Source organism: Bos indicus, chromosome 17 (assembly GCF_029378745.1).
Source record: "Bos indicus isolate NIAB-ARS_2022 breed Sahiwal x Tharparkar chromosome 17, NIAB-ARS_B.indTharparkar_mat_pri_1.0, whole genome shotgun sequence".
Classification (NCBI taxonomy): domain Eukaryota; kingdom Metazoa; phylum Chordata; class Mammalia; order Artiodactyla; family Bovidae; genus Bos; species Bos indicus.
In genome coordinates, this window is record NC_091776.1 from 70,556,732 (window position 1) to 70,584,696 (window position 27,965).

Sequence of the window (27,965 nt, forward strand, 5' to 3'; positions counted from 1 at the left end):
CGGATTCATTTTGATATTTGGCAAAACTAATACAATTATGTAAAGTTTAAAAATAAAATTAAAAAAAAGAAAAAAAAGTTATTTATGGTTTTAATAATATTTCTGTTTTCTGGTAGTTATTAAAAAATCATCAGTAATATGTTTAAAACCCTTATTTCCAGGTCCCACTGTATGGGACTCACACACGAGTTGAAGCTTTAAAAGGCAAAGAATCCTTTGAAAATGAGCATATCTATTACTCATTACTCACATGTACATCAGGAATGGGTTTTGTTAACAGGGAAATTCCCAGGGTGATCAGTATGGAAACAAAAAAGAGAATGAGGGCAAAGTACAGATAGTGCACGCCACAGATGACTTGGGGGCAGTTACTGGCGGCCAAACAACTCCCCGTTCCATAGACAAACTCTGCGATCATACGGATGAGGCCAATCACAAATCCAACAATCAGACCCCAGAAGGCTCCCTGAGAAAGAAACAAGAGTAAAATCTGTGTATTTAGAAAAGACAACACACTCATTCAAGAAAGTCATAATTATCATCCTGTTTTCTCCACTAAGGACCAACAAATGGCTCACCTTGACCACAAGGTCGTCAAAGAAGGGGGAAAATGAAAATACCTGCATTCCCAGTGGGCTGTTGCTCTCTGTGGTTCTGAAAGATCATTCCACTGTTGGTTCTCCAATTCCAGGACACTACTGCCTACCCTGACAAAAACTCAAGTTTTCTTTGTGTTTGACTTTATAAATATATATATATGTTAAAACTTGTGACATTTTGGTGAATAAACATAACTATGCCTTCAGTTCAGTTCAGTCGCTCAGTCGTGTCCGACTCTTTTCGACCCCGTGAATCGCAGCACACCAGGCCTCCCTGTCCATCATCAACTCCCGGAGTTCACCCAGACCCACGTCCATCGAGTCAGTGATGCCATCCAGCCATCTCGTCCTCTGTCGTCCCCTTCTCCTCCTGCCCCCAATCCCTCCCAGCATCAGAGTCTTTTCCAATGAGTCAACTCTTCGCATGAGGTGGCCAAAGTACTGGAGTTTCAGCTTCAGCATCATTCCCTCCAAAGAAATCCCAGGGCTGATCTCCTTCAGAATGGACTGGTTGGATCTCCTTGCAGTCCAAGGGACTCACAAGAGTCTTCTCCAACACCACAGTTCAAAAGCATCAATTCTTTGGCGATCAGCCTTCTTCACAGTCCAACTCTCACATCCATACATGACCACTGGAAAAACCATAGCCTTGACTAGATGGACCTTTGTTGGCAAAGTACTGTCTCTGCTTTTGAATATGCTATCTAGGTTGGTCATAACTTTCCTTCCAAGGAGTAAGTGTCTTTTAATTTCATGGCTGCAGCCACCATCTGCAGTGATTTTGGAGCCCCCCAAAATAAAGTCTGACCCTGTTTCCACTGTTTCCCCATCTATTTCCCATGAAGTGATGGGACTGGATGCCATGATCTTCATTTTCTGAATGTTGAGCTTTAAGCCAACTTTTTCACTCTCCACTTTCACTTTCATCAAGAGGCTTTTGAATTCCTCTTCACTTTCTGCAATAAGGGTGGTGTCATCTGCATATCTGAGGTTATTGATATTTCTCCAGGCAATCTTGATTCCAGTTTGTGTTTCTTCCAGTCCAGTGTTGCTCATGATGTACTCTGCATAGAAGTTAAATAAGCAGGGTGACAATATGCAGCCTTGATGTACTCCTTTTCCTATTTGGAACCAGTCTGTTGTTCCATGTCCAGTTCTAACTGTTGCTTCCTGACCTGCATAGAGGTTTCTCAAGAGGCAGGTCAGGTGGTCTGGTATTCCCATCTCTTTCATGCCTTAGGTTATACAATTTAAAGAATTGATATTAGATAGTTTGACAACTTTATTAAACTTTTGACAATTAAAAGCATTTATTTTATCTGTGAAGTTGGTGGGAGTAGAAACATGTATCCCTGTTCCCCTGATCAACAATTTGTTGTTTAGTTGCTAAGTTGTGTCTGACCCTTTTGCAACCCCATGGACTATAGCTCGCCAGGCTCCTCTGTGCATGGGATTTCTCAAGCAAGAATACTGGGGTGGATTGCCATTTTCTTCTCCAGGGGATCTTTCCAATCCAGAGATCGAACCCACATCTCCTGCATTGCAGGTGGATTCTTTTCCACTGAGCCACTAGAGAAGCCCGATCAAGATGTTATATTCAGGAAAAACAGTATTACATACGGATTAAGACTGTGAGCTTAAGATGGAGGAAGACCTTAGTCTGTATCTCAAGATCCCACTTACTAACATTAAGTAACATATGGAAAGAACCTACATATTAATCTCTCTGCATCTGTTCCTCATCTGAAAATTATTATAATAAGGCTAATACCTGGGAACAAAAAAGCAATTAAATGTTCAAGGCCCCTAATAATCAATTACATACATCATAACATAAACATTTTAAAAATATTTATGAATGTAGTAGATTTTTTTCCAAGTACTTCATGTTTTAAACATCTTTTAAATTTTCTTACATCAGTCTTTTAAGGTAGGCACTGTGATTGTCTTAATTTTACAGAGTCAAATGGTCTGATTAAGATCACAGTGATACTCAGTGGTAGAGCCAGGACTGGACCCTGGTGGTCTTACTCCAGACCTTGTGTTCCTCAGCTCTGTGACGAGGATGTAGATACTATTTTGTAAGAAATATAAAGACTGTACTCTGAGTGTGCACCATGCTTCTATACACTCTAGTTAGAATTAGGAATTGTAGCTGACCACAGTTGAAATTGAGAGGGGCCTTGAATTGTATAAATAGGGTGGGAAGAACGCATTTTTCTACCAGTGAATGAAATACCTTTTTCTCACTCCAGCAGGGGAGAAGTTTCCCGATCTTCACTTACCTGTTCGTTGACTCTTTTACAGAAGATGGCAAGCAGGAAGACAGCTGCAATTGGAGGCCCGAGGTAGCTAGAAATAGATTCTATGTAATGGAACAGTTGTCCATTTTGAGCAACCTGTACTAGAGGGACCCACACAATGCTGATGGCAATTAAGAGAATGATAAATAACCTGGGAAGAAAATAGGATGATTTCAATATTAAACAAAAGCCTTATTGGTGCTTGCATTATGTTTTAATTCATTCTGAGGCCATTCATTGATTTTCCAAATAAAATCAAGCTCCTTGACCTCACATGGAGCCACACTGTGCCTAGTGATTGTCTGTTAGTAAAATTCTAATAAAGCAATTGCTTATCTATAATTAGTCATAATATCTTCAACAATGAGATTAAATACTCAAATGTCAGCAATTGATTAATCTGTACTGCAGTTTATGCGATATGTCAGTTGAAACGACAGCACACTATTTCTATTAAGAAGCAATTATTTGCAGATAAAGAAAGCAGACTCCCATGGTGGTCTTTTATCCTAGCTTGAGAGAAACTAAGTCGGTTTGTATAGGTGGGAATTAAAACAGATATGCGGACTGAAGTGGCCGGAAATGCTGATTTGTGCGTTTTGCTACTTGAGTACTTTGACAGGTAGAAAAAGTCGGCTAAAATATTGATAAACAGTAAAAACCTACTAGAGGCTCCTGGGGTCCGGGGATCATGGGTGATTCACTCTTCTAAACTCCAGTTATGCTTGTTGTATAAGTAAACAAATAAGAGCAGTTTACTGGACTTTCTGTAAAAGGTTATCACCGCCCTGTGCTCACCTGGAATAGAGACCTGAAGATTGAGAAGTTTACTGGACTTTCTGTAAAAGGTTATCACTGCTCTGTGCTCACCTGGAATAGAGACCTGAAGATTGAGAGACGAGAGGGGCAAGCGTCTGGGCAGGAGACTGAGGCACAAGCGTCTCATTTAATCTTTACAAAACCTCTGCAACTTTGCAATAAGTAAATGTGATAAACCATGGCAAGTCTGAGCACGGCGCCTAGAACACAGTATAAATTCAGCAGATAACACCCGCTATCCTAGTTGTCATCTTCATTGGAAAGCAAACCACACACCTCCCTTGCTCTTATCTTTGACTGATTTCTAACATACGTGGAATGAAATCCAAAGTCTTGTTACGGCTTAAACGGCCCTGTGTGCCCTTACCTCCCTTTACCTCTCTGACTGTGCTTCCTATCTCCCTCCCAGCTGCTCCTCATGTGCCAGCCTCACCCCTGTGGTCCTCACACGCATGACACATGACTCTTGAAAGCACGCAGCACTGACTGTTCTGTCCACACTGAGCCATGGGACTCACTCCTCTACTTCCTTCAGGGTTGTGCTCAAACGTTACGCCCTCAAGGGAGGACTCCCTGAGCACCCGTCTTCAGTAGCCACCAGTCTTTAATCCTGTTTTGCTTGTCTATCTAACATTTTTTGTTATCAGGTATACAATGTGTGTGAGTGTGTGTGTGTGTGCACACACACGCTCAGTCATGTCTGACTCTTTGCATCCTCAAGAACTGTAGCCCATCAGGCTCCTCTGTCCATGAGGCTTCCCAGGCAAGAATACTGGAGTGGTTTCCATTTCCTCCTCCAGAGGATCTTCCCGACCCAGGGGTCGAACTCGTGTCCCTTGTGTCTCCTTCATTGGCAGGTGGATTCTTTACCACTGAGCCACCTGGGAAGCCAGGTATAAAGTACATTTATTGTTTGCCTTTCTCACAAGGGCATAAATCCCACAAAGCAGGAAACTGCTTGTCATATATATATCCTTTTTTCATATTTGTATTCTGAGATGTAGTAGACATTTAATAAGAGAGATAAAAAGAAAAGCTCATTAATTGATCATTGGGACTTAATGTAGAATGATGCCTAAGACTACATACCTCTTAGTGTGATCGCTGCCTCTCGGGACCTGCTGAATTCTAGTCCGACACTGTCCCCACCACAAAAGCACAGGTGTCTTATTTTTCTTCCTGTCCTTTGTCCAGAGTCAAGATCTGGACAAGTGAGCCCTTGGAATTTTCGCCTCTAGGCGCTTAATTTACTAAAGCAACTGTAACTGTATTCAATAACGCATGACTGTTTAGACAGGTGGGCAGTTTCTCTTAACACCTCATTTCTTAATAATGTAGTTGATAAACTCCTCTGTAGCAGTGTGTGGATGGTTTAATACACATGGAAGCTTCTAGAGACAGTGCATTTAGTCTATCAGAGTAAGTGGGACATGTGCACCCCCAGGAAAGCATGGAAGGAGTATCATGATGATGTGGTTGGGAGATGGTGTGAGGAGAGGAAGAAATAAGAAACAGAGGCATTTGAAAGTCTGGACAAAGCAACTATTTCACTTAAAATGTGGCCCCCAGTTTTGTAGCTAGAAAGATGAAGTTGAATTAAATGTCCTCTAACGTCTCTTCCAAATCTGTCTGCCAATGCAGGAGACACAGCAGACAAGGGTTAGATCCCTGGGTCAGAAGATCATCTGGAGTAGGAAATGGCAACCCACTCCAGTATTCTTGCCAGGGAAATCCCATGGATGGAGGAGCCTGGAGGGCTACAGTCCATGGGGTTTCAAAGGAGTCGGACACAGCTTAGCGACTAAGCATAAAGGTCTCTTCCTCCTACTCTAGAATGCTATGGTTAGTTTCCTGAACCCAAAGTTGAGGAGGTTCTAGCTCATTTATCTGCCTTTTTCTTTCTTTCTTTTTAAAAATACTTATTTATTTGGTTGTACCCAGTCTTAGTTTCCCAACCAGGGATCGAACCCAGGCCCCCTGCATCGGGAGTGCAAAGTCTTAGCCACTAGACCACCAGGGAAGTCCCTATGTCTGCTTTTTTGGCAGAGAAATTTTAGACAGAAACCAGGAGTGTCTCACCGTCCAGCTATGAGGAGCTCTTTCTCAGATGCTCTCTTCCGGATCTTGGTGTACAGATCGATGGTGAAGAGGGCACTGGCGCTGTTGAAGATGGACGTCAGGGAGCTCATGAGAGAGGCCAGCATGACCGACATCATCAGGCCTCGCAGTCCTGGGGCCGGGAGAGGGCGCAGCCACTGGTTAGGAGCTGGACACCATGGTCTACGAGGACCTTGCCAAACCTGGAATAGTCACTGACTGGTGTGCCTGTCGACATGGATTATCATATGGCACTTCCTGCACGTTTCCTGGTGCCTTGATAATAGTCCAGCATATAATTTTGGTTGTATATATAAACTTAGAGACCATTTGAAAGGCAGGAAACCGGGTTCTGCCACCTTTCTTTGGGGAGGAATTCTTGGCTTCCTGAAGGTTAGGGAACCGGAGAGGGAAAAGCCTGGTGGGAGGTTCTCTTGAAGACATCTTTGGTGGGCAAAGCAGAGTTTTGAAAAATTGTGGCAACTTTACCCTTCAGTTCCCTCTGCTTATTAGTAATGCCATGTAGGCTTCCCAAAGTGTGAAAGAGGGTGGATGGGGTCACCTGCGGGTCCTGCTCCCTTCCTCTTGACAATGCTCATGTGGGTCGGGGAGGAGAAAGGTCGCAAAAGTGTCAGCCAACCTTCAATGAACCTAAGGCACAGGATCGCCTGCTCACTACTGAGCCCCTTACCCTGCTCACCATCCAGTATCCTAATAACTTTCTTATTTCACATAATGTGTGGTTTGTTTTTTATCTCACCAAACTGGAATGTGAATTTTAATAGGGGATTTTGTGCCTACTTCACTGATGTTTTCTGAGCACCAGGCAGTGTCTGGCACATAGTAGGCACTCAATAAACAGTTGCAAATTAAATAGATTGAGGTATATTATTTGGGTACCACTGCTGTAAAGAAAGCAGAATGAATATTTAACCTCTAGTCCTCTGAACTTCTAAGTTTATTGCTATGAAACTCTTTTATTGATAAATCAATCTTTTAAATGCCCCTGATTGCCTTGATAGTTTTGAATTCAGAGGAGTAAGAATTCTTCTAATAAGAATTATATCTGGTTAATTTCTGTATTCCCCAGGCCAAGAACAGGGCTGGTAGCCTATGGAAGGTGTTCAAGAGAGGTTCGATGAAAACAACGGAATTAATGGAAGTAAGAATGATTAAGGATTATGCCATAACCCTTTCTTATGGCCCATCTACAGACCTGGCCTCTGAGGCAGTCCCAGCACAAAGATTTATCAAGGTATGATTGATAGATATCAATTGTAGTATTAAGGTGTACAACTTGATGTGACATGGTTACCACAGTCAGGCTAATTAACATATCCATCAGTCACATGGTTACCATATTCTGGTTTTGTGATGATTATACTTGAGATCTATTCTCTTAGTTTTAAGTATTAGTAATATATTATTATTAACTATAGTTAATATATATACATATATGTGTGTGTATATATATATAGTTAATATATATACATTAGGTCTCTAGAACTTATTCATCTTATAACAGAAAGTTTATACCCTTTGTGATCAACATCTTCCCATGACTGCCCCTCTCCACCCTAGCCGCTGATGATCACCCTCTACTCTCTGCTTCTTGGAGTTTGATTTCTTTAGATTCCACATATAAGTGATGTCATGCAGTATTTGTCTTCAGGTGCTTGACTTGTTTCACTCAGCATAATGTCCTCCAGCTTCATCTATGTTGTTGCAAGTGGCAGGATTTCCTTCTTTTTTTTAAGGCTGAATGCAGAAGGAAATGGCAACCCACTCCAGTGTTCTCGCCTGGAGAATCCCAGGGATGGGGGAGCCTGGTGGGCTGCCGTCTGTGGGGTCGCACGGAGTCGGACACGACTGAAACGACTTAGCAGCAGCAGCAGCAGCATGTATGCATGCTCAATTGCTCAGAGGTGTCTGAGTCTTTGTGACCCTATGGACTGTAGTCTGCCAGGCTCCTCTGTCTACGGGATTCTCCAGGAAAGAACTGGAGTGGGTTGCCATTTCCTCCTTCATGGGATCTTCCCAACCCAGGGAAACTTGTGGCGTCCGCACTGCAGGCAGATTCTTTACCATTGATCTGTTGGGGAAGCCCTACAGCTGAATACTGTTCACTTATCAACAGCTCTCTCTCTCTCTCTCTCTCTCTCTCTCTCTCTCATTCATCCATCCATCTATCTCTACTGAGCGTCACATTTTCTCCATCCAGTCATCTGAGCATGGATGTTTTCTTACCATTGGGCATCAGTTCCATCACCAGCATTGGGTAAGCATAGTTGGAGCAGCCAACTTTAACTCCACAGTGCTTCACACATTCCGAAGGTACAACACAGGCCACCTTCTCTGAGCGGGGGGCGGATTCAGAAAAGTGGGTTCAGTGAGTGGGGTCAAACAGGTAAGATCTACAACCATTGGACATAGAGACGAATTTCCATGCATGGAAATTAGAGATTCAACTTTGAACTCCACACTCTGAACCTGCTCCCTTTTTGCCCAGAATATGACCTCCTAAGTGTCTCATGCCTATAGCTTCCCTGTGCACTGACCTAAGGGGCAGGGCTCTTCTTGGGGATGTGGCTGGGTGCGAGCAGTACAGCAAACAGAGGGAGCTGCTCCATCCTCCAACAAAGCTGCGAGAGTGCAACTGCTCTGAGGAGCACAGAACTCCAGAGAGAAAGCCAACCTCACCCCTACTCCCACCCCAGCACCCCACCCCCACCACATCACCCGGGAAGTTAGCCTTGTCTGACCACTTAGCCCGGTCTTTTACCACCTGTGTCTAAGAAGAAGCATCACCTGTGCTGGTTGTTGGAGTGCCTGCCCCGTGTGGGATGATATCTTACTTCACCGTGGCATTTGCACAATATCTTTTTTTTTCCCTTAAACAATGACAACAGACAGCAAAACTTGATTAAAAAAAAACCCACCCATAGATCAATGGAACAAAACAGAAAGCCCAGAGATAAACCCATGCACCTATGGACACCTTTTCTTTGACAAAGGAGGTAAGAATATACAATGGAGAAAAGACAATCTCTTTAACAAGTGGTGCTGGGAAATCTGGTCAACCACTTGTAAAAGAATGAAACTAGAACACTTTCTAACACCATACACAAAAATAAACTCAAAATGGATTAAAGATCTAAACATAAGACCAGAAACTATAAAACTCCTTGAGGAGAACATAGACAAAACACTCTCCGACATACATCACAGCAGGATCCTCTATGACCCACCTCCCAGAATATTGGAAATAAAAGCAAAAATTAAAAAATGGGATCTAATTAAAATTAAAAGCTTCTGCACAACAAAAGAAACTATAAGCAAGGTGAAAAGACAGCCTTCAGAATGGGAGAAAATAATAGCAAAGGAAGCAACTGACAAACAACTAATCTCAAAAATATACAAGCAACTCCTGCAGCTCAATTCCAGAAAAATAAACGACCCAATCAAAAAGTGGGCCAAAGAACTAAATAGACATTTCTCCAAAGAAGACATACAGATGGCTAACAAACACATGAAAAGATGCTCAACATCACTCATTATCAGAGAAATGCAAATCAAAGCCACTATGAGGTATCATTTCACGCCAGTCAGGATGGCTGCGATCCAAAAGTCTACAAGCAATAAATGCTGGAGAGGGTGTGGAGAAAAGGGAACCCTCTTACACTGTTGGTGGGAATGCAAACTAGTACAGCCACTATGGAGAACAGTGTGGAGATTCCTTAAAAAACTGGAAATATAACTGCCATACAACCCAGCAATCCCACTGCTGGCCATACATGCCGAGGAAACCAGAATTGAAAGAGACACGTGTACTCCAATATTCATCGCAGCACTGTTTATAATAGCCAGGACATGGAAGCAACTTAGATGTCCATCAGCAGACAAATGGATAAGAAAGCTGTGGTACATATACACAATGGAGTATTACTCAGCCATTGAAAAGAATACATTTGAATCAGTTCTAATGAGGTGGGTGAAACTGGAGCCTGTTATACAGAGTGAAGTAAGCCAGAAAGAAAAACACCAATACAGTATACTAACGCATATATATGGAATTTAGAAAGATGGTAATGACAACTCTGTATGTGAGACAGCAAAAGAGATCCAGATGTATAGAACAGTCTTTTGGACTCTGTGGGAGAGGGGGGGGATGATTTGGGAGAATGGCATTAAAACATGTATAATATCATATAAGAAACGAATCGCCAGTCCAGGTTCGATGCAGGATACAGGAAGCCTGGGGCTGGTGCACTGGGATGACCCAGAGGGATGGTATGGGGAGGGAGGTGGGAGGGGGGTTCAGGATGGGGAACACGTGTACACCTGTGGTGGATGCATGTTGATGTATGGCAAAACCAATACAATATTGTAAAGTAAAACAAAACAGAACAAAACCCACCCTGAATGCTAATACCTTAGCACTTTAACTTCTTTCGTTTTTTTCAATAGTCTTCTCTAATCCTTTTCCACCAAGGAAAGGATTAGAGATATATATACATATATATATGTATATATATATATATACACATATATTTGCATTGCTATGGTAATTGTTGAGGTAATATTTTGTAATCTGCTTTTTACATTTAACATAATAACTTCAGCGTTTTCCTGACTTTTGAGATAGTCTTCAGCCCCTTGTGTGCAATTTTCTATGAAGAGGGATATAGTAATTTCTTCGACCATTCTTTACTTGTTGGATATTTTCAACAGCACTATAATGTTGCAGCAAGAAGAACAAAGAAACATTCTAACTTGCTGTGTAGGGGAATCATTTTAACATGACACCACACCCCCAAGGAAACAGTAGTCTTGAAATAAACATCATTAAAAAAAAATTTAAGACAAAAAAATAAAGGAGAGTGGGAATTGAAGCACAAGCAATACCTATAAGGAGATATTTACAATAAAATGGATCATTTTGGGGGGAAAAAGTTGATTTTCTTTGTAACAAGATTTTAGCTAAATAAACTGATGCCCAGTTGAGAAAATACGATGTGGATTCAGTGTTATCTGATGGATTGCCCCACTAGAACCAGACGCCTTGCTTAGCTGAATGTATTTCCTGTACCCTTCGTAATAAAGGAAGAGTTGACTTTTTAAGGAAGATTTTTAACATTAGCATCTACTTTCAGCTGGCTCAAAAGTTAAAGTACCCATACAACCCAATTCCAAAGCCCAGTCCAGTCTCCAACCATCTTGGAAGGACCAAGAAGTGACAGTGAATCTTGAAGACTTTCTCAGTCAAAGATGTCTTGGACTCAACCATCACAGCTCACTCAGCTCACATTTTCCAGTTTATCTCATCCTCCTGCATTATCTTCTAGACTAGCTTAAATCCAAGCCACTCATGAAAACAGGCTCGCAAGCTCAAATGTCTGCAAGGAGACAGGCGTACAGTACAAAAGAAATAAGAGAACAGAATGTCAAGTGTGCCAACATTTCCTGCTTCTAAGCCTCTGCACAGGCTGTTCTCGCCACTTGGGATTCTGCTTTTACTGACGTATGTAATGGGTTTTCTAGTTTATCGAAGTTTTTATCTATCTTGAAACCACTACTCAGAATTCACGTGTAATAAAAAAAAAAAAAAAGGATCTATGGATTCAAGACTCACCTGTGAACAGGATGCGGCTGATCATCCCTGGCATCACCATGAGGAACATGGGCAGCAGCTTCAGGTACCCACACATGATGCAGGCGGCCTTCACGTGGGACATGTCCTTGCCTGACAGGCAGCGCTGCACAATGACCTGCCAGGGAAACATGACGTAGTCACGAGAAAACCGGAGGGTGACTTCAATGAAGGGGAGTGCCTCTCTTCAGAATTAATGTTATAGTGAAAAAGAGAGTCATGGTAGTGCAAAATAATGGGCTTCAGAGTAAAATTGGAACTTGAATCCTTGCTCCTCTTACATGAATATTTGACTTCTGTGAGTCTCAGTTTTTTCATCTCTAAATAGGGTTATCTCTTGTAGGGCATCCTGAATACTTGGTATGTTTGTAAGACTCGTTACATTTAAATCAGTACCTATCACTACTATTAAACATGTTTACAACTCCCAGGCTAAACTGCAACAAGGGCCATGTGCTTTTCCAGGTACAAAGCTGTCACTATTGACTTTTGCCACAAGTTGTGCCTTTGATGTGTGTGTGTGTGCACGCTCTCAGCCCCTCAGTCATGTCTGACTCTTCGTGACCTCATGGACCGTAGCCCACCAGGTGGAATTTTCCAGGCAAGAATCCTGGAGCAGCTTGCCATTTCCTACTCCAGGGGATCTTCCTGACCTAGGGATGGAACCTGTCTCCTGCATTGAAAGGCAGACTGTTTACCACTGTGTCACCTGGGAAGTCTTTGATATTCTACTAAGTATGTGACTAAATAAGTCTCATACTCATTGGTTTCTCTCAACTATTGTTAGGCAATTATCCCGAAGGGAAAGCGAGCTCACTGAACTGGAAACCTCAGAGTCAGGCAGCCATCAGAATAGAATTCTGAGATATTCATCTCTAGATTTCTTCAGACCACACTGAGTTATGAATCAAATATGATGGTCCTGGGAAAACGAATGTATATAATTTCGTAATTCCTACTTAAGTTGTGCAATTTCTTGACTAATAAATTTCGTAGCAAAGCATAACTTCTAACCATAATAACATTTTGATGTCACTTTTTCTTCTCAAGGAATGTTGTGAAACAAAGATGTCTTTTTCTGCTTAACTGTCTTTGGGGAGACAGATCTGTTAGGGACAGTGTTATTTAGTGCTGAGGGAGCAGGCGATATTTTTGGACAAAGGCCTGGAAGCTGATGGTTGGAGGGGCAACACAAATTAAAGGTGAGGAGAGAGCCCTGTCAGCAGACAAGCAGGTTCAGCCCCTACATCTAAGAAGGATGTGAGGTCACTTATAGGAAGTAAGTCAGTCAGAGCCAAATATAAGTAATAAAGATGGTCCCACAAATCAGTGGTGTAAGGATGCATTCTTTGATAGATATGTTGAGGAAATCAGTTTACTATATAGAGAAAAAGAGAACTGACACTGACATTATGTATGGCCATTGATTTAAAGTGAGTTAAAATTGTGAAATTGTAGGTTTAAGTTGACAGAGACTATTTAGGAAGAAGAAAACTTCAAAAAAAAAAAAAAAACCCCACCAAAATAAAAACAAACTCATTTGCTATAAAAAGGAGCACCCAGAAAACAAAAAAATAAGATCTTAGAAGCTTTAAATACAAAGGCAGAAAAACTGGAGGATAAAATTAAGAAAGTCTCGTATTAAGTAGAGCAAAAGACCAAGGGACGGATGACGGAGAGAAGTAAAAACATTAGCGAACCAGCTGAGGAAGACCAACACCCAAAAGTAGAGTTCCAGATACGAGGAAACAAAATGGAAGGCAGCAAAGAAAGAATCTCCCCAAATCAGTCAAGACATCAGTTACCTGATCACAGAAGTTCACAGCGGCCTGTCATAATGGATAAAAATAGACCCACACACAATAGTACATTGTGGTGAAATTTCAAAATGTTGAGGCCAAAGGAAAGGCAAGTTTCCAGAGAGAAAAAGCAGTTGTTCAGTCACTCAGTCATGTCTGACTCTTTGTGACCCCGTGGACTGCAGCACACCAGGCCTCCCTGTCCCTCACTAACTCCAGGAGTTTGCCCAAGTTCATGTCCCTTGAATCAGTGATGCCATCCAACCATCTCATACTCTATCACCCTCTTCTACTTCTGCCTTCAATTTTTTCCCAGCAGAGTCTCACCCAAAAGATCAAGAATAACTTCAGGCTTCTCACCTGTGATGGTGGAAGTCAAAATACAATGAATCTATGACTCTGGGAAGATTATTTCCAACCTACAAATGTGCACAGAGCCAGAGATCAATTTACTAAGAGTTGGAGTGAAGACATTTTGAAACATGCAAATTCACAGCAAATGTATCTCCCTTCTTTATCAGCAACTAACTGGATAATTCATTGCCTCAAAAAGCAGGATTAAACAAAGATGATGATGTAGAATATTGGAGATAGGAAATACAAGCCAAGAATGAAGCAAAGGGGATGTCAAATATAGTAGTGAAGGGAGTTCCGAGTTAGGATGAGCTCCAGGTACAGTGGACAACCCAAGAGTTGGTGAGAGATGAAAGGCTCTAAGAGAAAAGAAGGAGCTCATAGAATACTTGATGTGCTTGCAAGAAATGAGAGGAGATTCAGGCAATTTGCTGAGGGTTTGTTATTGAATGAGTAATAATCACCAAGAAAATTAAAAACAAAAGTATTTAGAGTTATTCATTTTAGGGAAAAGAAAAAGCTAAAGAAAAGTCAATCAGAGAATATTATGTAGCTTGGTTGTGAGTTACATTTATGTAGTCACAAAAGTTGCTGCATTGAATGCACATCTCGCCAAAACTGTGAACTGGATCTATTAGGAAGATGAATGAACAGGAGGTGTGCCTGTAGGGGATTGAGAGTGGAAAACTGAAAAAGCTAAACTCTCATCTCTCTTTATGGGAAGCCAATAGAAAACTCTAAAACTGGAAAACTAAGAGGGCGCAATACAAGGATTTATTTGAATCTCCCGGGAATCAGGTTTATGAGAAAATTCTGATTCAATGGGTGTGGGTAGCATGTAAGAGCATTCATGTCTAATAAACTCTAAGGTAATATCCATGCCAGTCGTTCACAAACTATACAGTGAGTACAGGATTTAGAGAATAAAAATACATACCAAAATATTTAACTGAGGAAGCTGAAATTGTTTGCCTTTGGGAGATGAGAAATAGGTAGAAAGTTGGACACCAGAGAGCTATTTTTCATAACAGTATTAGTCACTCAGTCATGTCTGATTCTTTGTGAACCCATGGACTGTAGCCTGCCAGACTTCTCTGTCCATGGAATTCTCCAAGCAAGGATACTGGAGTGGGTTGTCATGCCCTTCTCCAGGGGTTCTTTCTGACCTAGGGATCGAACCCAGGTCTCCTCCTTTGCAGGCAGACTCCTTACCATCTGAGCCACTGGGAAAGGGTCCATTTTCTTTTCATTTTTCATAATAAGCATCGTATTAATAGAAGTGTTTGGCTCTTTAAATGATGTGTGTGTATGAAATAGAAACTAGATGTTTTTCTATGAGTAGAAAAAGAACAACATAAACATATTCATGTATCTCTCTCTCTCTCACACACACACACACACACACAGACACACACACACACACACACACACACACACACACACTTTACCTGATCTGTACACCAATACCATGCAGCTACAACAGTCATTCCGAATATTGTTCCTGGCCATGGAATATCCCCAGTGACAGCATCTCGAAAAATATGGAAGGAGTCTCCCTGAGGGGTGTAACACTTGGATTTGATTGTCAGGTTGTCTCCCTCCACTATGGTTGGGATGGCATTCATGTACTTCTCTGTAAAATTCTCGTAGCCTCCGACTTCGGCAAAAGCTGAAAAGGAATTGGATAAAATGAAATTTCTGTCAAATCTTAGACATCGAAAGAGTTAATAATCACTCCTTTGTCGTGGAGGTACTCAAACACCTCCAATCAGATTATGTGTGGTGAGGGGAAATAGGGAAACTTACCCCACTGGGAGGGTCTGGAAAAGCTAGTCAGGTGTAGGAAAGAACCACAATGGATGGAAACCTTAGAAGGATGAGCCCAGACATTTGGGACAACTTATAAAGGTTCAGATGACACAAAATTCATCAGAGTAAATTTTAGAGTGGTAGATATTACAGTTGTCCAGTTGAGTCTGACAGTTTACTTTTTTATTCATTATTTAATTTAGCACTAACACGTTTGTGTGTACCAAATACTGTGGTGGGATTGTGTGCAAAATGAATTCAACCTAAGGGAAGATGCAGACAATACAAGGAAATTGTTCTGATAAGGGAAATACGGTTTGTAGCAAAAATACATGGAGGACCTAGGGAGGTGAGAATCTACCCATAGGATAGGATAAGTGAGTCTTAGAGAAGCTGATGCCAGGGCATACACCACTGAGGCCAGAAACCAAAGGAGCGTGAACGAGAAAAACAGAAATTCTGGCTAAGTAGCAAGTTCACAAGGAGTTGGTAGTAGCAGTTGCTTCAGGAGTAGCGTTGTGCAATAGAACTTCCTACAATGATGGAACTGTTACATATCTGTGCTGTCCAATGGGGTCACTACTGGCCATATATTGGGGCTTCCCTAATGGCTCAGTGGGTAAAGAATCTGCAATGCAGGAGACACGGGAGATGTGGGTGCATCCCTGGGTCGGGAAGATCCCCTGGAGGACCAAAATGGCAACCCACTCCAGTACTTTTGCCTGAAAAATCCCACGGACAGAGGAGCTTGGTGGGCTACAGTCCATGGGGTCATAGAGACTTGGACATGACTGGGCAGCTAAGTGCAGGACACTGCCATGTATTGAGTGCTTGAAATATGGCTAAGCAAGTGAGGAACTGAATTTTTAATTAGCTTAAATTTAAATGGCCGCATGCGGTTAATGGCAACCATGTTCTGACGAAATCCTCAGTCATCATTACGAATTTGTTGTCTCTGTAGTTCGATCAGTGTCTGCCTCGTATCTTGGGCTCTGATTAGGTGCCTGCGTGTTCAGGAATGTTGCATTCAGTGCAGCCTGAGTAGGTGTTGGAGCAGGGTGACTGCCGGACAAGGGAGGGATGAAAAGGATTTGTTTTCACCCTATATCCTTTTTCACTTTATGCATGGATTTTCTAGGCAAACAAAAGCAAAAACTATAATAAAAGAAGCCAAAAATTAGCAAGCTGTAAATCAGATTCATCAATAGTGATCTGGCACGACTTAAAAGAATGAATAACTAATGGTACTGATAAGTGAGAGTCATAAAGGAAAATACAAACTATATTTGTTACTTATATAATAATAGAGTAAGGAATATACTTTAATAATTTCCATCAGTCATAATGAAGTTAATATTCAGTACCTAAATTTTTCCTAATATTTAATCCTTCATTTAATGAGGATTTTATGTAAATGAAAGGTTACTGTGCATTGGATCCAATGCACCAATATTTTCATAAAGTGTCAACTCAATGGTACTAATTTTGTCCATTCTGAACACAAGAATATTAAGGTTAAACAAAATAATTTATCTAAGCAATAGTTTTTCAAAGGAGGTAAAAGTGAAAAGTGAAATTGAAGTCACTCAGTCGTGTCCGACTCTTTGCGACCCCATGGACCACAACCTGCCAGGCTCCTCCGTCCATGGGATTCTCCAGGTAAGAATATTGGAGTGGGTTGCCATTTCCTTCTCCAGGGGATCTTCCCCACCCAGGGATCGAGCCCAGGTCTCCCGCACTGCAGGCAGACTCTTTACCGTCTGAGCTAGCAGGGAGCCCCAAAGGAGGCAAAGTTCTCCCTTACTTCTTCATGCTGAGATAGTACAGTAAGAAAGAAGTTCGCAGACACTCCTTTCTGTGTAAGGAATACGCGAAAGAAAGAAGTTCGCAGAATTATACGCATGATTGGAAAATGTGACCACATAGAAGGGAGGCAGCGGTCAAGAGCAGTCAGACTGAACAGACGCAAGTCCCAGGATTTCTAACCGCAGGGCATTGCTCACATCTTTATCACTTACCGAACCCCATGAGAATAAAAGAACCTATCAGCATGATGGCCGTTTGGAGGGTGTCTGTGTAAATAACTGAGGCCAAGCCCCCTGTGAAGAGAAAGAAAGGAATCAGGACATTTTACTCATGCGCCCTCATCTATCTGCTGTCACCTCTGTGTTCTCCTCTACCCAAACTCTAGAAATAACTCAGCAGAAACATATCAAATGCTCCTGGATGGACTACAAGCCCCTCTGGGCATCTTTGTCGCCTTGGTAGTTATGCCTCTCCTTGGTCCTCTTGTCCGCCTTGCCTTGCCTTGACTCGGTTTCTATGAATTAGAGTGGAGTTCCACCTTTGTGTGAATTTTTGAATATTAAATAGAAATAAAGGCAAAGTTTTAATAGCATAGATTTTCCCTCACTGATCCCTCAGTTTGCTCCATTTAGCACAATTACACTCGCTCTCAAAAAACTGGGCAAGGCCATTTTCAGTCTCCTGTTGGAATGCATTATTGTTTCATTAGTGGAGAACCAGATACATTTGATGAGCTGTGTTTCGCTGCAGTGTTGTTCGAACAACAAAAACTTCCCTTTGAGCTCTGGGCTCACAGACTCTCAGTTAATGAGATACTCCCTTTATGGGAGGGAAACAAGATGGATACTGAAAATAGGAGATTTATGCCCTTATCTGTCACTTATTCTGAGACATGCACTTGATGTATAAAAATGGCTTCAGGACTGTCTTTATTGTCCCAGCTATACTTTTTCTTTATTTTTCCAATTGAGCTGGTGTGGTTTGATTTTCATGTTAGTGTGCATGAGGGAGAACACTGGTGTATCTGGCTCATGAAGGCCTGCTTGAGCTATTCACCACACCTTTCCTCCCACCGCCAGCCCACTGCTCCAGTTTTCCTTCCCTGATTCTGCGGCTCATAGTCCCACCCCGTGCCCTGGCATGGATGCACTCGGACCCTGCCTCGGTGTTGCCACTATTTCATCCAGACTTCCCATGTGTATGTTACGCTGGATTCCAAACGCCGATCTGCGTACCAGACGCGTAGCCGAGCCAGGTCACCATTTTCCCATCCCGTTTACCACGTCACCAGGTGCTCACACCTCATACTGTTTTCTTTGCTCTAGTTATGTTTCTCCACCCGTGCGTGAACCTCACAATGGAAATAAAAGGGTATCCTTACACGGCAGTGACGATGCTAACGGCAGCTTGGAGTGAGGTCAGCAAGAGGTAGCGTGGGCTCACCAGTGATTGTGTAAATAGCAGTGAGAGCCAAGAGGATGAAGATCGCCAGGTACAGGTCCAATCCCAAGGCCAGGGTGATGAATATGGCTCCAGAAAATATGTCTGACTAGAGAGAGAACAGTCAGGGTGGAATGGAAACACGCAGTGCGTCGCTCAGCTCTTCACTGATGTCTTCCCACTAATGTTTGACGCTCCCTGGTGGCCTAGTGGTTAGGATTCAGCACTCTCCCAGCCTCGGCCCAGGTTCGATTCCCAGTCAGGAAAAGCCTGTCTTTTCTCTCTGCTTGCCGCCTACCAACAACCCTAGTGAGACCATACCATCCTTTGGGGCTTACCAGGTAGTGCTAGAAGGAAAGAATCTGCCTGCCAATGCAGGAGACCTAAGAGATGCCAGTTCTGTCCCGGGGCTGGGAAGGTCCCCTGGGGAAGGGCATCGCCATCCACTCCAATATTCTTGCCTGGACAATCCCATGGACAGAGGGGCCTGGTGGGCTACAGTCCGTGGGGTCGCTAAGAGTCGGACACGACTGAGCACTCTTGGACCCTACACATTACTGGAGGTTGAGAACCAGTGAACATATGATCTTTTTAATACTTGGGGCAGGGGAAGGCTGTGGAAGTTGTTGATCTGTTTAATAAGTAACCAGGACAGAAGCTGTTATCATTGTATGATAATAAAATGTACACAAAATGTCATGTCTAGGATTATTGATACCACTTAAGAATGGACTCCTGCTACAGAATCTTTCCAGTTGACCTGCCAGACCGTGAACAGTCACACACACGCTCTGGGCCTCTGTGCTGCTCCATTCAGCTCCCCAGCCTTCCACCCACTCCACACCAGCAGGAACCAACCACCTCAGGAGGCTGCCTCCCTTGGGGGCTCCCTTTGGTACTTGTCATTCTGCTCCAGCACCTTGTTCATACTCTAGCATCATAAAGCTCTAGATGTCAGAGCCAGAGGAGAATGGAGATCACCAGCTCCCACCAGAGGAGCATGTAAGCATGAAGCCCCGGACACCTGCAGGCTCCTCCACCTCCCTTGGGCTCTCCTCACCTTCCTGTCCTGGGACTTAAGTGCTCCCAGCCCTCACCAATGAGGATGACCTCCAATTCCACCCAGCATTGACTGCCATCCTCTTTCCTGGCCTGAAGCATATTTCCTGTACTTATCCACACACTCTAGTCCAGCTCTTAGTTTACTATATTTGCATATAATGTCATAAAGGGCTATTTCACATGTAAAATTCTTATACCCTTAACGACGTGGTGAACTGCTAGTGAACAGGAATCTTGTTGCCCTAACATGGAGCTCAGCAATTTATAATAAGTACTGGGAAATGCTCGCGTTGCATTAGGAAGGCTCGGGCCATCTAATCTAAGCAGCTGGTTTACTTCCAATCATGATTTGGCTCAACAGAGGATCATTAAGCAGAGTGAACTTCTGCTCTAGTGAACTGCCTGGACTATAAACTTGCAGGAGATTATGTCCCTAGCCACTGATACATGAGATTTTTCTTTGGTTTCTACATGTACTGCTGAATCTTCAAATTTCTTCTTTCCTTAATAATTATCTCCAAGAGACTTAACTTAAAAAAAAACTTTAGAATTCTTTTAACACTTGTTTGTGATATTCGTTTCGTACAGGCAATCTCAGATAAAATAGGGTACATTTAAGCAAAGTCAGTATAATAACACAAAACACTTTCCCTTCTGGTCTTCATGTTAGATAGTCAAGCTGAAAAGGAAAATGTAAACCTGGAGTGGCCTTGACAATGAGAATGAAAAGGTTATTGTGCAGGGGGAGGTGGGAGCTAGAGAGTCCTTAGCTTCTGCTACTGAATTGTTGTGCTACTTGAATGAGACTTTCTCTCTTTCTGTACATCCATTATTTTTTTCATAGTCTTAATGAAAGGATGGGTTTATACTCTGGAGGCTCTTGTGACTCAGAATTCTTTCACTCTATGAATGCAGGGTTTCTGAAGCTCCTTTTTCTTTTTTGGCATAAACTCTTGGTAGAGAGACCCCCTGGTGGCTCAGATTGTAAAGAATCTGCCTTGCAGTGCAGGAGACCTGGGTTTGATCCTTGGGTTGGGAAGATCCCCTGGAGAAGGAAATTGCTACCCACTCGAGAATTCTTGCCTGGAGAATTCCATGGACAGAGGAGCCTGCTGGGCTATGGTCCATGGGGTCACAAAGACTCAGACACAACCGAGCGATTAACATGTTCAGAGAGACCCCAGGTAGTTTTAAAACATCCGTATATGGCTTGACCCATGAAGTTCTCTGACCTTGGCACTCTTGTCCCTCATGAAGCTAAAACGCCAGGAGGGCACTGAACTCACTGAGATTCTCAGAGCCACACAGATGAACAGGGAGAGGATGGAGAGGTAGACCTGGAGCCGCTTCCCACCGAACCGCTTCCTCAGGTATTCCGGCATGGTCGTCACCTGCAGAGACAGACACCAGCAGGGGTTCATCCTCAGGGTCCCACACACTCAGATGATCTGACATGGATTAAGCCTCTGTGGACAGGTAACGGTGTGTGGCAGTCACCCTCAGGGTGGGTAACACCCCCCAAAGTGGGGAGACGTGAGTGAGAAGGCACAGCCCCTTGGGAAACTGTGAGTCCGGAATGAACATGGGCTTTGGACTCAAGCATTCCTGAGATCTGTTCCCGGATTGTGACCTTTGGCAAATGGCAGTCTCTCTGAACCTCTGTTTTCTCACCTGTAATGTGGGGCTTTAATATGGAAGTAGGTGTAAAATACCCACCACAACACCAAATGAATGGTGATGCTCGAGAGGTAATATTCATTATTTTCACTGATAATGTTGCAGTCTAGCAAAAACAGCATAACTGATGGACTGCAATTACGGTTACGTGATAAATAGATAATTGAGTAAACTGCAAATATACTTCTGTATGTACAGTCACGTGATTATCTTTATTGAAAAGAAGAGTTACATTAAATCCTATGTAGAGAAAAAGCTGAGGTTATCATTATCGAAATACTAGGTCTGCTATGTGATCAGTTTAAAGGGTTCATTTTTCTGGTTTCTTCATAGCAGACCAAGCGCATGGTTTCATCTCCTCCAATATAAAAGAATCTTAAACATTTATATAATATTAGCAAAAGCAAGAAGGGGAACTCCTGGGGCTCAGAAACTGTGCAGAACCACCTCAAGGATGGTAAGCCATGTCTAAGAACACATGCATGTTATGTGCTGTGGATCCTTGCACCAAAGAGAGCACAGCTTGCTCAGCCTAGAATGGGAAGGGACTCAGGATGAGCAAAGGGCTATACAGTGACGTGCAGAGGCAGTAGACAGTAAAGCTTGGCCCCCTGGAGCCCCATCCCAGGAATTAGCCCAGGACACAGCACCCCTCAGCTGCAGAAGGAATGAGTATGGCAGTTAGGCTCCAAGAGGCACAGCAGTGCCCCAGTTGGTTGGCAACACCCAATTTGAAGGGGAGCCACCAGAGCATGGTACTTCCTACCCCTCATTAAAAAAAAAAGCTACCTTCCAAACATCAGAATAACAAAAATTAGAATAAAGGAAAATGTATTGGCAAGCATGTCAGAAAAATGGAATCCCCGCAACAGTGATCAGCAAGAGGATAGCCGACTGCAGCCATTTTTAAGAGCAATCCTGCAGCACTTTGTGGTCTTTTTAATTTTTAAAAATTCTTTTATGATTTGCATTATTTTTTGGCTGTGCTAGGTATTTGTTGCTGCCTGCGGGCTTTCTCTAGTTGCAGAGAGTGGGGCCTGCTCCTTGTTGGCGGTGAGTGGACTTCTCATTGCAGTGGCTTTTTCCTGTCTCAGAGCACTGGCTCTAGGAGCTGGTTTCAGTAGTTTTGTGGGCAGCACGTGGGCTCAGCAGTGTGACACGCGGGCTGAGTTGTCCAGTGACGTGTGGGATCTTCCTGGACCAGGGATCAAACCCATGTTTCCTGCACTGGCAGGCAGATTCCTTACCACTGGACCGCCAGGGAAGTCCAGTAGTTAGTGATCTTATGTAAACATAAACTCAGAAATTCTGGGATGAATAATGTTACTCAGGTTTCATAGCTGAGCAGAAAAAAATGAGGGAATAAATGAATGCCTGACATGTGTACCGGAGAACACCTGTGGATACTCACCCCTGCCTTGATGTAAATGGGGACAAAGAACCACCCTAGAACGAGCAACAGCAGCAAGGCCTACAAGAAACCAAGGACAGAGTGGAAGTTAGAGAGGTTTGGCTCGTGGGCCTTTTCGCTTCACAACCTCCAAGTCTGAAAATAAAACGTTTGCTTCGATCCTGTCCCGCTCAAACAGTTATGATCCCAAGACAGCTGTGGGTCCATTTCTTCTGCTTCCATGATCCAGAGATCACCATTTCCTGGGGCTTAGGATGTGGCAAAGATATGTGGTGAAAAATGGACAGTTAGAGATCTGAGCCCAGCTGGACAACTAGAAGGTCATACAATCTTTACCAAAAGGAATTATTCTTAAGAAAAAATTTATTTAGCTGTGTCGAGTCTTCCTTGCAGCACATGGAATCTTTCTGTGTGGCGAATGGGCTTGTTGCCCTGCAGCTTGTGGGATCTTAGTTCCCCCACCATGGATCGAACCCTTATCCCCTATAAAGGAAGGTGGATTCTTAACCACTAAGCCACCAGGGAAGTCCCCAGGAATTATTCTTGAATGTCAGGAATCATATAGAGTGACAAACCAATGAGAAATTTAGAGGCAGAAGAATATTCCCAGTGCCCCCCAAGCCTTGCCAAATATAATGATGATAATAGTATAATCTTACATGATATTAACGTTTATGAAAAAGTCTTCACTTCTATCACTCACGCTGTTCTCACAGCACCAGGTTAGGCAGCTGCGATAAGCACAGTTATTCTCCTGTTTTATGGAGGGGTAAACTGAACCTCACAGAGATGAAAGAAATCCAAGGTCACAGGCTAAGAGCCAGGCTCTCAGCAAGCTGATAATCACACTCCCTGGGGCCATAGGGCATTTTGTCCACGATTCTGGAGGCTGGCTCCTTTCTCGACTCCATGGCACCATCAAAGCAAAACCCAGACCATAAGGCACACGTGGAGGCTGGGTCCATTCTGAGTCTCTGACACTACTAAAGTAATTATAGGGGCAAAATCTTCAATAGGGGCGGGGCACGGTTACTTGTGACGATGCAAGGTCCCTGGCTGAGTCTATCCAGGATAGTTTTAAATGTAAATAGTTTCAATGTAAAATGATCCAGGATCATCTTACAATGATCCAACTTTCTTCCACATAAGCATCTCCCTCTGACTGATAGGCATATACATGCACAAGCAAACACTAGAAAGGATAAGAGAATAGAACTGAAAACACCCAGTCAACTCAAGAAATGTTTATAGCATGTGCCCAGTCAAATGCTGAATGATGGGGTGGTGTGAGGGACACGAGAGGAGATGGTCGCTTGTCCTTAAAGACCTTAGAGTCTAATTTAGAAGACACAGCTTGCACTGGTGAGATGGCAGTAGAGCAATTAGGAACTCAGTCACCAAGTCTTAGAGATTCTATCTACTCCTCCAAATCAGTTACTCTTTACGATGTTGTCACTTCCTTGGCCAGTTTCTACTCCTCTGCCTGGCATCAGCCTCAGGAAGTTCCCTGGACATGGGCCTGGTTCCACCACCATCTAGGATGGACGCCCCTTCTGCATCCAGCCATGTCCTTTCCGTTTCCTTCTGTTGAGATCTCTCAACGCTCCATGCATGCTTCTCTCCTTGTACTTTCTACACTGTAGCGAATGTTTATCTGTCTCTCCCACTGGGATGTAAGCTTTTCAAAGAAGGGGTCATTATCTGTACATTTTAAAATTTCTTGCTTCTAATTCAAACTGAATGTATAATACAGCTCGGGGCAGGGGGAGAGATAGAAATGAGAGCTAAAATGATCAAGGAGGTCAAGTAAAAGTGGGGTTAAATGATATAGAGATGACTTCCCTGGTGGGAATAATGGCTTTAGTGAAATCTCAGAGGTAGGGTATGGCCTAGGCAAAATGGGCCCACAGGGAAGGCCCTGAGGTTCAAGAAGAAGGAGAAATAGAAGTCAAACCAAAGAGGGGTTTGTCCTATGCAGAAAAGAAAAGTGCAAGTGAAAGTCGCTCAGCCGTGTCCAACTCTTTGCAACACCATGGACTGTAGAGTCCATGGAATTCTCCAGGCCAAAATACTGGAGTGGGTAGCCTTTCCCTTCTCCAGGGGATCTTCCCAACCCAGGGATCGAACTCAGATCTCCTGCATTGCAGGTGGATTCTTTACCAGCTGAGCCACAGGGAAGCCCAAGAATACTGGGGTGGGCAGCCTTGCCCTTCTCCAGGGGATCTTCCCAACCCAGAGATCGAACCCAGATCTGCATTGCACATGGATTATTTACCAGCTGAGCCACAAGGGAAGCCCAAGAACACTGGAGTGGGTAGCCCAGACAAACACACTAGAGTTTTGATTTAAAGGAAGAAGCCTGTGATGTCACTTACGTTCCATTCAAATGCTGCAATGGCAATTCCTGAAGCCGCTCCGGTCCCTGCCAGCCCCACAAAGTGGCCACTGCCGATGTTACTGGCGAAGAGAGAGGCACCCATCTGGAATCCAAGGGAAGAGACTAGGGTCAGAGTTAAAAGTCCCAAATTAGACTTCCTGAAAGCAGGTAAATGTTGCAGTGTTTCCATTACTTTTCCATATGGCAGGAGTCAGCAAGCTTATAGCTTGGGGCCTGAATTTAGCCAGTCACCAGTTTTTGCACGGTTGGTATATAAGATTGTTTTTGTATTTTTGAATCATTTTTTGGCTGTGCTGGGTCTTTTAATTTTGGTGCACAGGCTTCCCTTGTTTCGGGGCATGGGCTCTAGAGTGGGCTCAGTAGTCGTGGCTTGTGGGCTTCTCTAGTTGTGGCACTCGGGCTTAGTTATCCTTTGGCATGTGGGATCTTAGTTCCCCAACTAGGATCAAACCTACGTCCCCTGCATTGGAAGGTGGGTTCTCAACCACTGGGCCACCAGGAAAGTCCCTGAATGGTTTTTTAAAAATTGAGAGAGCAGCATTGACATACATACATTCCCATGTGTAAGATAGATTGCTAGTGGGAACCTGCTGGATCGCACAGGGAGCTCAGCCTGGTGCTCTGGGAGGGGGGTTCCAGAGGGAGGGAGCTTATGTATACTTACGGATGATTCACATTGCCATACGGAGAAACTAATACAATATTGCAAACAGTTATCCTCCAATTAAAAATAAATTTAAAAAATATGAATCAGAGCTAAACCAGCTCTTTCCAAATGCCACACTATACCTTCTCTCATAATATGTGATGTATTCTTATTTATTAGAACGACAGGGCTGAGCTCTGAGGCCAAGGGTTTAGGAAAAGAGACACCAGAAAGCAGGCAGGCAATGCACCTCAGACATGATCAGCACTCTACATGTTTTCTTGGCTTGTCCTTAAACATACACACTGGAAATTTATCGCCAGGAAGCTTTGACTCACTCACCGGCCACCAGGTCACATCTCGACCAGCCAGAAAGAAGCCTCCAACGGTACCCCGGTTGGTCAAGCCACAGAAAGAGCCCCTGAGGTGCCCCTGAATCTCTGGCTAGGCTGCTGACAGACATGACCTTCTTTTCCAGCACTCCTAAAAAGAAACATTATCCTCAAAACTGTGATCCAGCACCAATTTTTCAAGGACTTCAAAACCACACTTTCATAGAAACCAAGGCACTTTAAGAAGTCATATTTCTCAACTTCTGTCCTAATTCCTCTGTTTATTTTCATTGATGAATACAATGTGAGGTATCTATCCTTAAAGCTGTGCTTGGAAGGAAATTTGCAGCCTCCAGCTCATTGCTTAAAAGAGAGAATGAACGCAAATGACTTAAGCATCCAAATCAACTAAGTTATTGATAGAAAGTGAGCAAAGGAAAATAAAATCAATGAGATAATAACACAACATCTTTATTCATGATGTCAGGTGCTGGAAATGCCAAATAGGATAGGTCTGCAGTCCCGCTCTTGGCCCTGTTCACACGACGGGCTTGTTAGAAGGATAAAGTAAATCAGTGGAAGCGTTGCTGACTCACACGTGAGAAAATGACTGCTTAGGGAGGGACAATGAAGTCTGCGGCAGCTGATTGAACGTCCTCTCTGCTTTGTCACATGAGACTTCTCCCTCCCTCAGTCGTTTCCCCCAGCCTCAAGCCTGGAGTCCACTCTGAACATCCCACTAAGCTCCTACATACCCACAGTCCAACGGCCATCACCAACACGAAATAGATGACAATGACGGAGATGTCAGCAGCATTTTGTATACGCTCTGATGTCTCAGGAGGGCTGGGGGTCTCAGTCACAGCGCTGGGGCTCAGCGTGCTGGCCATGGTTGCAGGCACTGCTTTCCCCATCCCAGGGACAGCCCTTTTCTTATATGTGCTCTAGGTTAATGATCAGCCTCGGGCAAGTGGAGAGCACTATCAGAGCCATCTCCTGGGCAGGAGGACCTTTCCTCTGAAGCTCTGAGACCCTGGCCCTCCAGCAGGCATGTTGGACTGGGTGGAGTGTGGGAAGGAGGGGTGAGAGATGAGAAACGGGGTGAAAATTGGAGGTGGAGAGAGGGTTGTTCATTATGTGGAAAGATGGTATCTGGCAAGGTGTTTTGATTCTAAAGCTTTGGTTCTACTCTAGGAGGTATGCTGAATAAATATCTCATTTAAAATCCTTAAAAAAAAAAAAAGATTTGAATAGTCTGGGTGAGGATTAGGGAGAGATGAAGGGGACAAAGAGAGGGCTAAGAAAGAGGGGAAGGGTCTAGAAAAGAATCAGGAGGACAAGGGGTGAGGAATCCTTGTAGAGCAGATAAGATTCCCAGCCAAGAAATTTTATCCCTTGAAAGTGAAGTTATTTTGTGTTTCCTAGTTTCCTCTATGTTTCTCTGGAACAGGTAATTTGAGTTAGGCTTTGTATTACACATCAGGACTGAGGCAGCCCATACAAGAAGGGGAAGTGCTCTACCAGCACTGCATTCAGAGGGGTCGGGGCAGGGGTGTGGAGTGGGTTGGGACAGAGGTTTTGACAATGGGCATATCAACCTAAAAGTATGTGATAATGATTCTCAGGACTCATATAAAGATGTGGGATTGCTTGATCATACGATAGCTCTATTTTTAACTTTTTGAGGAACCTCCATACTGTTTGCCCTAATGACTATATCAGTTTATCCCCTACCAATGGTGTACAAGGGCTTCCCTAGTGGC

The 27,965-nt window shown here is 43.4% G+C and overlaps 1 protein-coding gene across 2 annotated transcripts in view; it reads right to left on the reverse strand.

Moving 5' to 3' along the window:
* The window catches only part of LOC109571151 (solute carrier family 5 member 4), a 28,403-nt gene extending 1,311 nt beyond the window's left edge, over positions 1 to 27,092 (reverse strand). The window contains exons 1-13 of one of the 2 annotated variants that reach the window (XM_070770194.1): positions 26,958 to 27,092; positions 26,213 to 26,302; positions 25,202 to 25,306; positions 22,827 to 22,886; positions 21,025 to 21,129; positions 18,680 to 18,785; positions 17,449 to 17,529; positions 15,070 to 15,290; positions 11,451 to 11,586; positions 8,066 to 8,173; positions 5,801 to 5,951; positions 2,885 to 3,053; positions 251 to 466 (exon numbers count right to left, since the gene is read on the reverse strand). In XM_070770194.1, coding sequence (XP_070626295.1) covers positions 251 to 466; positions 2,885 to 3,053; positions 5,801 to 5,951; positions 8,066 to 8,173; positions 11,451 to 11,586; positions 15,070 to 15,290; positions 17,449 to 17,529; positions 18,680 to 18,785; positions 21,025 to 21,129; positions 22,827 to 22,886; positions 25,202 to 25,306; positions 26,213 to 26,302; positions 26,958 to 27,092 — 1,683 coding nt within the window. The remainder of the gene's footprint in view (positions 1 to 250; positions 467 to 2,884; positions 3,054 to 5,800; positions 5,952 to 8,065; positions 8,174 to 11,450; positions 11,587 to 15,069; positions 15,291 to 17,448; positions 17,530 to 18,679; positions 18,786 to 21,024; positions 21,130 to 22,826; positions 22,887 to 25,201; positions 25,307 to 26,212; positions 26,303 to 26,957) is intronic. The other variant, XM_070770195.1, reaches the window with a different exon arrangement.
* Between the last annotated feature and the right edge of the window lie 873 nt (positions 27,093 to 27,965).